This window comes from Bufo bufo, unplaced genomic scaffold, assembly GCF_905171765.1.
Source record: "Bufo bufo unplaced genomic scaffold, aBufBuf1.1, whole genome shotgun sequence".
Classification (NCBI taxonomy): domain Eukaryota; kingdom Metazoa; phylum Chordata; class Amphibia; order Anura; family Bufonidae; genus Bufo; species Bufo bufo.
This window is the reverse complement of record NW_024400292.1, coordinates 234808-247922: the sequence shown is the minus strand read 5'-3', so window position 1 is coordinate 247922 and position 13115 is coordinate 234808. Positions and strand designations below refer to the sequence as shown.

General features: G+C 50.0%; 1 protein-coding gene across 1 annotated transcript in view; it reads right to left on the bottom strand.

Annotated features, from left to right (window-relative positions):
* Nucleotides 1–5296: 5296 nt before the first annotated feature.
* The window catches only part of LOC120983844 (protein TAMALIN-like), a 54484-nt gene continuing 46665 nt past the window's right edge, over nucleotides 5297–13115 (bottom strand). Inside the window, exons 3-4 of the mRNA XM_040413241.1 lie at nucleotides 9295–9349; nucleotides 5297–5428 (exon numbers count right to left, since the gene is read on the bottom strand). Of these exons, the coding sequence (XP_040269175.1) occupies nucleotides 5297–5428; nucleotides 9295–9349 (187 nt within the window). The remainder of the gene's footprint in view (nucleotides 5429–9294; nucleotides 9350–13115) is intronic.

Genomic DNA, 13115 nt, shown 5'->3' with positions numbered 1-13115 from the left:
CATTTGAAACACATTCCTATGGAACCTGCAGGAGAGTTTCAGCTATGGGGCGTTGGGTCTCAAGCTCAACCTGTGGAGGGATGCATAAAAGTGACCATAACTATTCCCCAGTTAAAACCGGGATGATATGTCCTATGGAGCTGGAAGCTTTGATATGCCCTGCAGCCAAGAAAGTGTGTGCCCCAATAATTTGGGTACTAAGGCAAAGATGGTACAGGATGTATTCAAGGCCTATCTGACAGAAGTGGGAGATGTCTCCTTAGACCGACTGATGGAGGTCAGCCCTGTCCTAGGAAAAGAGTGTAGACGACTAGCCCTTGAAACAAAACCAGGGTCGTGCCACTATTCAGGAACAGAACCTGTATTTGTGAAGCCTGGTGAGACCAAAACCTTACGAGCCATAGCCTCAATGCACCATGAAATGTTGGGGAGAACTGGACAATACCTTATTGAGTCTCTGCCTGAAGAGGATCAGAAGAAGGGGTGGACTCTCATACCTGAGGTAAAAGATTGGCGAAAAAGGTGGTGTCGGAGCTTTCCTGTGATGGTACAGAATTTAACCCCCACAGAAATCCGGATTGATCGTCATCAGAAGATTGGTGTGATACACCTTTTAGATCAAGTTTCGTCCATCATGTCTGAGTGCAGAGAAGAAGGATCATGTGAAAGCACCTTTAGATTTTTATCTAGAAGATTCCCTCTACCACAGGAGTGGAAAGACAGCCTTCGTTCAAAACTGGCCACCCGAGAGGGAGTGTTCTCCAGAGCAGAGATGGACGTGGGGTGTTCTAGGAGTGCCACCCATGCTATAAGACTTGCTGATCCCACTCCTTTCAGGGAAAGGTCAAGAAGAATACCCCCTCGAGATGTGGAAGATGTCCGGGACATACTCCAGCAGATGGAAGGAGCAGGCATCATCACAGAGTCCCGGAGCCCCTATGCCTCACCTATTGTGGTAGTGAGGAAAAAGAATGGTTCAGTTCGGCTATGTGTGGACTACCGTACTCTGAACAAGAGGACTGTGCCAGATCAGTACACTTTGCCCCGGATAGAGGATCTTCTGAACGCCCTATCTGGCAGCCAGTGGTTCAGTGTGCTTGACTTGAGGTCTGGATATTATCAGGTACCCATGAAAAAGAAGGATCAGGAAAAGACAGCTTTCATCTGCCCTTTGGGGTTCTTCCAGTTTACCAGAATGCCACAGGGAGTCACAGGAGCTCCTGCTACTTTTCAGAGACTGATGGAGAAAACTGTGGGGGATATGAATCCCAAAGAGTGTCTAGTGTATCTAGATGACCTAATTGTTTTCGGGAAGACACCAGAGGAGCATGAACAAAGATTGCTAAAGGTGTTAGCTTCAGGCCTTCAGCTTGAAGCTATCAGTGGACAAATGCCGATTTGCCCAGAACTCTGTCACTTATGTGGGGCACATAGTCTCCGCTGAAGGAGTAGCCACAGATCCTGCTAAAATTGAAGCAGTGTTGAATTGGCCAAGACCAAATAACATCAGTGAGTTGCGGTCCTTTCTCGGATTCTGTGGTTACTACCGAAGGTTCGTCAAAGACTACTCAAAGATTGCTCGAGAGTTACATGACCTACTGAAGATTACCTCTGATGTAAAGGGTGCTAAGGCACCATATCCTAAAGACCCCTTTGGAGAGAAATGGACTTCAGGATGTGAAGATGCCTTTCTGACATTGAAGAAGAGACTTACAGAAGCTCCTGTCTTAGCCTATGCAGACCCTGAGAAACCATATATCCTCCATGTGGATGCCAGTATGGAAGGCCTAGGGGGTGTACTGCACCAAAGTTATCCAGAAGGATTGAGGCCGGTGGCTTACATAAGTAGAAGTCTTACAGGTGCAGAGAAGAACTATCCAGTCCATAAATTGGAATTTCTGGCACTCAAGTGGGCCATCGTGGATAAGCTGCATGACTATTTGTATGGAGCAACATTCGAAGTAAGGACTGACAACAATCCACTTACCTACATCCAGACTACAGCTAAGCTGGATGCCACAGGACATAGGTGGTTGGCTGCCTTGTCAAGCTACAGTTTCAGCCTGAAGTACAAGCCTGGGCCCAAGAATGTCAGCGCAGATGCCCTGTCCCGCAGACCTAGACTCCCTCCTCACCAAGAAGAAGAGGAGTGGGAAGAGATCCTGGGCCGGGGGTAGGAGCCTTTTGTCAGATGTATGTGATGGCCGAGGGTCAAGAAGAATTTGCCGAGCTAAGAGGGATAGACTCCATTAGCCACTCTCCAGAAGCCGTGCCTGAGGTGTTCCATGCTCCAGTCATGCTTCAACAGTGGTCCAGTATAACCACAGAAGGCAAGAAGAAGGCTCAAGTGCAGGACTGGTATATTGGGATAGTTATCAGAGCAATAAAGACTAAGAATCCTAAATTGCTGACTTCTCTACCTGTGAGTCAAAGAGAATTATACCGAAGAGAATGGAGCCGACTACATCTCGAAGATGGAGTACTCTATAGGGTCGTGAAGTATCATGATCACCCTGACAGAAAACAATTGGTACTACCGCACAGATACCGTGGCATGGTCCCGAGAGCTCTCCACGATCAACATGGGCATCTCGGGGTGGACAAGACCTATGGTCTAGTACAAGATCGGTTCTATTGGCCTCGCATGAGGGAACATGTCGAGCAACATGTAAAGACATGCAGGAGGTGTATCCAGAGGAAGACCCTGCCTGTGAGAGCTGCCCCTATGGGTCATCTGAAAAGTACGGGACCCATGGATCTTGTGTGCATGGACGGCATTGAGAGCGATACAGCGGGAATTGGAAATGTGCTGGTGGTAACGGACCATTTCACCAGATATGCTCAAGCCTTCCCTACTAAAGATCAAAAGGCTGTGACTGTAGCCAAAGTCCTTTGGCAGAAGTATTTTATTCACTATGGACTACCCAATCGGATACACTCTGATCAAGGTAGAGACTTTGAGAGTAAGTTGATCAAGGAGCTGTTGGACATGTTGCAAGTGCAGAAGTCCAGAACCACACCTTATCATCCGGAGGGTGATGCACAGCCAGAACGGTTTAATAGGACCCTCCTAGATATGCTAGGGACTCTCAAGCAAGTCGAGAAGCGGTCTTGGAGTAAACATGTGGAAGCCATGGTCCACGCATACAACTGTACAAGGCATGAATCTACAGGGTTCTCACCCTATTTCCTAATGTTCGGAAGAGAAGCTCGATTGCCGATAGATGTCCGTTTGGGAGTGTCTCCTGATGGAACAGATTCAACTTCACACTTTCAATATGTGAGGAACCTCAAGCAAAACCTTCATCGGTCCTATGAGTTGGCCACCCAAGCTGCAGCAAAAATGGAAGAACGGAACAAAAGAAGGTATGATTCTAAGGTGAGATATCGGGAGATTCAAGCAGGGGATAAAGTTCTTCTCCGGAATCTAGGTGTGCCTGGAAAACACAAACTGGCTGACAGATGGAAATCTACCCTGTTTGAGGTTGTGTCCAAACTGGAAGGACTGCCAGTGTACAACATTAGGGGCCCGGACGGCCGAATAAAGGCTTGGCATAGAAACCATCTGCTTCCAGTTGTGTATGCTGATAAAGAGGAAGAGAGTAGTGAAGAACTGGAGGAAAACCCAGCAGAGAGTCCTGGAAATGGGGCAGAGGAGACCCCGGGAACTCCCAGTGCAGAGGATCAGTGGTGGTCATCACCCGCAGAAGAAACACAGCAATTGCCTCCTTTAACTCCTGTGGTTTCACAAAGTCCCGGAACCTCTCCTGGGTCACAAAGTTCTCCAAGGTTGAATCCAGAAAGTCCATGTTTTGTGCCTGGAACATCCCTTAGAGACTTTACTTCGAGGGCAGGAGTCGAAGTTCCACAGTTGAAGTCCCAAGATCCTCTCCCACAGCGAGAACTGAGACACAGCACCAGAGTGCGGCAACCCCCTAGGGCCCTACTTTATGATAATATAGGAGAGCCCAGTTATGCCCCGCTGACACAAGCAGCATCTAAAATGGCCACTTTCTTACATGCACTAGCTGAAGTGGTAAATGTTAGTGACTCTTTACCCTAGATAACTAGCTAGCTAGGATGTTACTGTGCTAACTGTACTGTATGTATGCTAAACCTTTTTCTGTTGAATTTTTGTTAAGCCCCTTGGCTAGGACTTGCCAGTGGAAGGCAAGTATTTTCAAGGGGGAGCATGTAACCCTGAAGTGACACAGGCTGCATTATCTGAAATGCCCAGTAGATGGACTCAGTATGCTGTTAATAAAACATTGAGTATTGATCACATGACCGCTGAAAGGAGTCACATGGATTGTGACATCATTGCAGGTCCTGAAAGGGCACTTCCTGCACAGCTCGGAGGAGGGAGGTCCTGGAAGATTTCTAGAAGTTACGACTTGCTCAGCCAGAGAGAGGACATGTGTCTGGCATTGAGAGACTGCAGCACAGAGATCCTTGCTGAGAGAACTTGCTTCACCCAAGATCACACTGCTGAGAGAGGGACCGCTGGCAAAGACAAGCATTGAGTCCAGACGTCTGGTGAATCCAGTGAAAGGAGATTGCTGCTGACTGGCCTGGTTAATGGTGTTGTGAGGGTAAGTCAAACCTCTCCCTGCATCACCACAGTGCACCTGTCTCCTCACTCACAGTGAAGACTCTGAGGTCCAGTGACGGACATTACACAGCTCGGGCTGCTTCAGTGACCCTGCGGAGCAGGACTTATAAGGGCCCCAACTTTCCTATGTGCACCAACGGCCACTAGGGCGAAGATTAGGGGGTGGGACGCAGGTGTGCTGGTGGGTGGGTGAGGAAACATCCACATTACATTGTTATCTGTGTTACTCTATTGTATTTTCCTATGTATGTTGCTTCATTTGTTACGCACTATATAAAGTTAATTCCAGTTAGGCTGTGTCAGTCTCATTGCACCAAGTATGTTCCCAGTGGGACCCCACATCCCTACCCCGGATGCTCCACTGGGTGGAGGCACTGCCGCAGACATGTACCCCAACTCCCAGATAGCGGAGGCTCAGGATCCGCCTGTCAGGCATAGTGAGTTAACTAGGTTTAGGGACCCCAAAGACACTAGGGGGCGCCCTCAAACCCCCGTTACATAAGGATCATTAACTGGAAAGAGAAGCTCAGACAGGAAGTCACGTCTTTGGTTTCCTAAGCAAAACCACTTGCATTACTTCTAACGGCAGCAGGATGATGGTGATAACCCAAGGAAATTCTAGATAAATGCAACGCTCGCATTTTACTTGAACCAAGGCAAATGTAAAAAACCTGTCCTGGGGGCTTATCTTGAAAAAAAATAAACACACTTACCAATTTTCAACCCACACCACATGGCAGGACTTCCTTTGTGTACCCGACAGACAAACGTGAACATTTCCACAGCGTTTTTGTCCTTGTGATGTAGTTCGTACGTCTAGAGAACGAGAAAAATGGTACATGTGTAATTTAGAAACAAGGATAAAGAAGAGGATGGATAACTGGGTAGAAGGCTATGATGCCAATGTGACACTAAAGATTGGAAGAAAACTTTATGGAAAAAGCTGTCTAGCTTGATATTGAGAGATAACACAAGAATAAACCTCTGCAGTCCTCGAGAAGAGCTGGAAATGGCCAGACAAATATGGAAAAAATTACGCTGCGCAAACACTTGGTCTCAACACTTCCTAGCAACCATGACAGGCGGCTGCGCTGGATGAACACAGTGCCAGATGCTTCTGTTTGCTTAACAGATGATAATCCAGGAGCCCGGCTAAGTAAAAGGATGTAGCCATAATTAATTAACCACTTGCTGGATCCATAATCACAGGGTACATTTTATTAAACCGTTCATACTTGTCCAGTACTAATAAGGGATTCGAGATGTACTGAAGCATAATCTAGGAAAGGAAATGCATCAAAGAAAAAAGCGGTGGCCTATCATGTTCCATCAAACACCACCGTGAGACGACATCTCCGATTACAAGTTACCCTCTATTCTCATAACTATTAGATTTTGGCTGAGGTCCTACTGCTGGAATCCCACTGATCACAAAAGGACTCCACACCCCTCTGAGCCCCCCCAAAACAGCCATTTCATTCATCTCTAGTGATGTTCTAGAACAGGGATCAGCAACCTTCGGCACTCCAGCTGCTGTGAAACTACAGCTCCCAGCATGCACACTTACTCAGCTGTTCTTGTAACTCCCAAAGAAGTGAAGGAGGATTCTGGGAGTTGTAGTTTCAGAACAGCTGGAGTGCTGGAGGTTGCTGATCCCTTTTCTAGAAATAGCTGGGCGCTGTACTTGGCTGTCTCCAGAACTCCCATAGAGATAAACGGAGGGCAGTGTGCTTGAACGACCTTCGGCCATAAGGGTTAAGGGGGCTCCCATTCAGTTTAATATTTATTCTCCATCCTGTGGACTGTGAATAACCTGACAACTGGAATATCCCTTTAACTTACGTAAATCACAAAGGCCTTCATTCATTAATTTAAAGGGAACCTGTCACCGGATTTTGTGTATAGAGCTGAGGACATGGGTTGCTAGGTGGCCACTAGCACATCTGCAATACCCAGTCCCTATAGCTCTGTGTGCTTTTATTGTGTCAAAAAAAGATTTGCTACATATGCAAATGTCCCTGAGATGAGTCATGTACAGGACTCATCTCAGGTTGATTTGCATATGAATCAAATCGTTTTTTTTACACAATAAAAGCACACAGAGCTATAGGGACTGGGTATTGCGGATGTGCTAGCGGCGATCTAGCAACCCATGTCCTCAGCTCTATACACAAAATCCTGGTGACAGGTTCCTTTAAGTCACTTTTTATTTTTGCATAAACTAAGCCTTTAAAAAAAAACTAACAAAAACAAACATACTTTGAGTGTAGGGCTGAAACGATTACTCGATTAAATCGAGTAATTCGACACCAAAAAATCCTCGATGCAAATTCTTTGCATCGAAGATTCGTTTGTGTCATGTGACCACGGAGCGGGAGTGAAGCGCTTGCTATTACTCCCGCTCCGTGGTCTCCCGCTGCGCTCGGATTACTCACCTTTCCAGCAGGGGGCCTCCGGACACTTCACAGCACGTCCATGGTCCAGGGCTGCACTGACCTCCTGACGTATGCACGCAGTGACCTGACGCGCTGTGTGACGTCAGGCGCAGAGCAGCGTGGAACGATGGAGTGTCGGTGGCGCCCCTGCTGGAAAGGTAAGTTGGTGAACCCGAGGGGGTGGGGGCGTGACTAAGGCCAGGCACCCGGAGTGCACAGCGTCATAGCAACCAATGACGCTGTGCAATCCGGGTGTCAGGAGGAGCAGGGTGGAAGAGAGCTGGTGGCACTTGGTGGGTGGAAGAGAGCTGGTGGCACTTGGTGGGTGGAAGAGAGCAGGTGGCACTTGGTGGGTGGAAGAGAGCGGGTGGCACTTGGTGGGTGGAAGAGAGCGGGTGGCACTTGGTGGGTGGAAGAGAGCGGGTGGCACTTGGTGGGTGGAAGAGAGCGGGTGGCACTTGGTGGGTGGAAGAGAGCGGGTGGCACTTGGTGGGTGGAAGAGAGCGGGTGCACTTGGTGGGTGGAAGAGAGCGGGTGGCACTTGGTGGGTGGAAGAGACGCGGCAGACAGGCGGTATGGCACTTGGTGGAAGAGAGCTGGTGGCACTTGGTGGGTGGAAGAGAGCGGGTGGCACTTGGTGGGTGGAAGAGAGCGGGTGGCACTTGGTGGGTGGAAGAGAGCGGGTGGCACTTGGTGGGTGGAAGAGAGCGGGTGGCACTTGGTGGGTGGAAGAGAGCGGGTGGCACTTGGTGGGTGGAAGAGAGCGGGTGGCACTTGGTGGGTGGAAGAGAGCGGGTGGCACTTGGTGGGTGGAAGAGAGCGGGTGGCACTTGGTGGGTGGAAGAGAGCGGGTGGCACTTGGTGGGTGGAAGAGAGCGGGTGGCACTTGGTGGGTGGAAGAGAGCGGGTGGCACTTGGTGGGTGGAAGAGAGACGCCGGCAGACAGGCGGTATACCTGGCACTTGGTGGAAGAGCGCTGATGGCACTTGGTGGAAGAGCGCTGATGGCACTTGGTGGAAGAGCGCTGATGGCACTTGGTGGAAGAGCGCTGATGGCACTTGGTGGAAGAGCGCTGATGGCACTTGGTGGAAGAGCGCTGATGGCACTTGGTGGAAGAGCGCTGATGGCACTTGGTGGAAGAGCGCTGATGGCACTTGGTGGAAGAGCGCTGATGGCACTTGGTGGAAGAGCGCTGATGGCACTTGGTGGAAGAGCGCTGATGGCACTTGGTGGAAGAGCGCTGATGGCACTTGGTGGAAGAGCGCTGATGGCACTTGGTGGAAGAGCGCTGATGGCACTTGGTGGAATAGAGACGCCGGCAGACAGGCGGTATACCAGACACTTGGAGGAAAGCTGATGGCACTGGGGGATAGTGGAGCTGATGGCACTGGGCGGAACTACCGCACTTGGCTGATCGCACAGTTGGGAACGAAGGGTGTTGGGGACTGTGGCAGGAGGTCTTATGAATTTTTTAAAAAGGAAACAGTCTTAATTCATATTTTCTTATAGATTACCGATTAATCGTAAATAAAATATCGATAGAATACCTCGATTACTAATATAATTGTTACTGCAGCCCTATTTGAGTGAATTTCCTCTTTTACACCGTGTGTTTCCAAAGTTAAAGGCTTGCTGGCGGGGGACATGGACTAGAACTTTAAACCTGATTTATTAATACTAAATGCCAGACAAATGGTGCAAGTTTCGGCATAAATCTTCTCCTGCCTAATAGTCTCAAGGTGTGTCACATTTATTAAGAGGTGTGCCCCTTTTTGAATCATTTGCTACCATCACAACAATCTTTATCCTTGTCTTGGCATACGAGTGACTTTACCAGATATATACACTCTCAGGCTGAGCATGCATGTTTACAACCATAGAAAAAGGGGGTCAGGAGCTGTTTAAGGAGTTGTCCAGTTTAGAAAAGCCATTTTCCTATACCCCATTAGAGATTTAGTGGGGGGGGGGCGTCACATTTCTTGGCCAGAGTGAAGACTGGTAAAAAAAAAATGGCCTCTTTCTCTGGAGGGTGTCCTGTACTGCCCAGTAATGGAATAGGCAATGTGCCATGTTCATTTCCACCTGTGGTGGCGCTCTATTCTCAATGAATATTGATGATTTCATGATCATTGGATCTAACAGTATCACAGAGGTTTGACTGTAACTGACCAGAAAGCCTAGAATGAAAAGGACAAAACTCAGAGCAAGGTGATGAGGCGCCATACTAGCCGTCATGACTTTACTCACCTTAATCTCAAGTCCAAATGTTTCACAATCTTCTTTTTCTAAAGTGACTGTTTTCCTGGAAGAACAAAGAAAAAAAGGCTCTTTTATATTTAATGCCTTCCTTCCCCCATACATCTTAACAGTCATTTGCCACTAACCAGGACAATGTGCCGCGTCTTGCACAATCCGTCTCATTGTTCTTTCTAAATGAGGCTGTGGGCTGCTGACATAGAAAGCCACAACACCCACTGTGACAAACTGCCATTTGCCACTGGGCATTGTAGAGGACTTATGGCTAGCCTCCTGCCCTACGGACTATGGCCCCCGGGACATATTACCCTTCAGGAACAGAACTATGCCGCATGTCTGGACTGTTCTTAGGACCGAACGCGGGTCAGCGGTGTATACTAAAGAATCTATGGAACTGTTTTGGGCAGGAAGTTGTGCTTGCGGTCGGTCATAAAGGACTTCCACTAAACTTTTGATCCTCGGAGGGATTTGTGTGATTTAGGAAGTGTTTATCTTTGATGTAAGCTGAGTTTAATATGTAATTTTTATGGAGATGGAATGTATGGTTTTAAAGTTACAGTGTATGTTTAAAAACTGTATTTTTACTGTCTGTGATAGTTATGTTAATACATAATTATATCCCAGACAGAAGAGAGGATTTTGTGTATTCGGGTGGTGATTCCTCTCCTATTGTCCCGCATGTGTATTGGTGATCTCCCTTTGTCCTAGGAGATAATTGAATTGCACTTCGGGTGTCTCCAGGCAGAGAGGAGGAGACCATGATGCATTGTGGGGACCTGCATAAATACGGACGGGTAGCCCTCAATAAAGAGTTCATGTTTTTGGAACCCTTCAAAACGCAGCCTCGTCTCGTTATTGGAGGGAATTGCTGCATCACGCTGGGGATTGCTATGCTCTGCATATTCCCTGGAGGAGAGATCTTTCCCACACGGTCCTGAATGCTGGAGGTTCGTTCAGGGTGGAAGGAAGACGGCGCGGCTCCAGTTAAGCTACGGCGGTTGTGGAGTCTGCGAAGGTTGTGGTGTCCAGTGCAGTGCTTGTGGTCCTCCGGCGCAAGCTAGGAAGCGTCCATTAACGGAAGCGGATCCGTTACATTGGTGGCAGCAGTGGGATGGCTTCCCTAGAGCGAGGATCAGCATCCTGGGAACACCAAGCAAAACTGGACTATTGGTATAGTCACGTACGGTTTGACGCTATGCTGAAGAGGCGTTGGCTATCTACGGGCCCCACCTAACAGAGGAAATTGTACCGGAAGTGAGGAGAGAACTGGCGGAGTATCTGCAGCAGGAAGCAGAATATTGGGCAGAGATAGCGAAGTATTCCGTCCCTGCGCCCCAGCAAAAACGTGAGTTCCAGGGGGCCGAAGGTGTTGTTCTTCCCCCCCCAGCGGCAGTGTGTACCCCAGGGGGCTGAAGGTGTCGTCCTTCCCCCCCCCCAGCGGCAGTGTGTACCCCAGGGGGCTGAAGGTGTCGTCCTTCCCCCCCAGCGGCAGTGTGTACCCCAGGGGGCCGAAGGTGACGTCCTTCTCCCCAGCAGCAGTGTGTACCCCAGGGGGCCGAAGGTGTCGTCCTTCCCCCCCCCAGCGGCAGTGTGAACCCCTGGGGGCCGTAGGTGTCGTCCTTCCCCCCCCAGCGGCAGTGGGTACCCCAAGGGGCCGAAGGTGTCGTCCTTCCCCCCCCCAGCGGCAGTGTGTACCCCAGGGGGCCGAAGGTGACGTCCTTCTCCCCCAGCAGCAGTGTGTACCCCAGGGGGCCGAAGGTGTCGTCCTTCCCCCCCAGCGGCAGTGTGAACCCCAGGGGGCCGAAGGTGTCGTCCTTCCCCCCCAGCGGCAGTGTGAACCCCAGGGGGGCCGAAGGTGTCGTCCTTCCCCCCCAGCGGCAGTGGGTACCCCAAGGGGCCGAAGGTGTCGTCCTTCCCCCCCCAGCGGCAGTGTGTACCCCAGGGGGCCGAAGGTGTCGTCCTTCCCCCCCCCAGCGGCAGTGTGTACCCCAGGGGGGCCGAAGGTGTCGTCCTTCCCCCCCAGCGGCAGTGGTGTACCCCAGGGGGCCGAAGGTGTCGTCCTTCCCCCCCCACAGCGGCAGTGTGTACCCCAGGGAGCTGAAGGTGTCGTCCTGCCTCCCCAGCGGCAGTCACAGTGTGTTACCCCAGGGAGCTGAAGGTGCGTCCTGCCTCCCCAGCGCAGTCTGTGTTTCAGGGAGAGGAGCGCAGCACCCTCTCTCCCCAGCGGCAGCTTACCCTAACAAGGGGAGACACCAATCGCCCAGACGGCGCAGATGGGACCGTGGTCTCTGCGCCTGACCTACCGGGATGCTGGACAGCCTGTCCAGATCCCCCACTACCCTCACCAGGACAACAGGAGGTGGGGGTGAGTACAAGTTCCCCTCCCCAGTTAACTCCTAACGTGGCCTCAGGGTTAACAGAGGCGATGTTAACCCCTGCTGACTCCCATGTTCCTCTGGCTACTGAGCGGGACTATGGTCTCAGCACCCCAGCAGAAGAGCTGGCAGCTGGGCAGAGTGCAGTCGGCCTCTGCCCTCCCTCAAGTCCCCACAGCATGTTGCCCCATCACCACAGCAAAATACCCAGGTGCAGTAACTGTTTCTTGTGGGTGGGTCACCCTTGTACCTGTTTGTTGTGGGTGGGCTACTCGGGCATCTGGGTTACTGTGGGTTGGGTGGATCGACTAACGGAGGCACTGACCGACAGAAGGTCAGGTGCCTGGTTAGTCTTCCCCCCAAAGGGAGATGTGTGACAAACTGCCATTTGCCACTGGGCATTGTAGAGGACTTATGGCTAGCCTCCTGCCCTACGACTATGGCCCCGGGACATATTACCCTTCAGGAACAGAACTATGCCGCATGTCTGGACTGTTCTTAGGACCGAACGCGGTCAGCGGTGTATACTAAAGAATCTATGGAACTGTTTTGGGCAGGAAGTTGTGCTTGCGGTCGGTCATAAAGGACTTCCACTAAACTTTTGATCCGCTGGAGGGATTTGTGTGATTTTTGGAAGTGTTTATGTTTGATGTAAGCAGAGTTTAATATGTAATTTTTACGGAGATGGAATGTACGGTTTTAAAGTTACAGTGTATGTTTAAAAACTGTATTTTTACTGTCTGTGATAGTTATGTTAATACATAATTATATCCCAGACAGAAGAGAGGATTTTGTGTATTCGGGTGGTGATTCCTCTCCTATTGTTCCCGCATGTGTATTTGGTGATCTCCCTTTGTCCTAGGAGATAATTGAATTGCACTTCGGGTGTCCTCCAGGCAGAGAGGAGGAGACCATGATGCATTGTGGGGACCTGCATAAATACGGGCGGGTAGCCCTCAATAAAGAGTTCATGTTTTTGGAACCCTTCAAAACGCAGCCTCGTCTCGTTATTGGAGGGAATTGCTGCATCACGCTGGGGATGGCTATGCTCTGCATATTCCCTGGAGGAGAGATCTTTCCCACACGGTCCTGAATGCTGGAGGTTCGTTCAGGGTGGAAGGAAGACGGCGCGGCTCCAGTTAAGCTACGGCGGGTTGTGGAGTCTGCGAAGGTTGTGGTGTCCAGTGCGGTGCCTTGTGGTCCTTGGCGCAAGCTAGGAAGCGTCCATTAACGGAAGCGGATCCGTTACACCCACCAATGCTTGAGGAGCCCTTTATTCAAGAGTCTCCTTGAAAACTTAGTTGTGCATGAACTCCATCTACACTATGCTACCTAAAAAGCAGTCCACTGACCATAACAAAAATGTATATTAACTATGCATTATACATTATAGAAAAGAAGAAAAGAATGGTGAGCGATGCTCCTCCATAATAATTG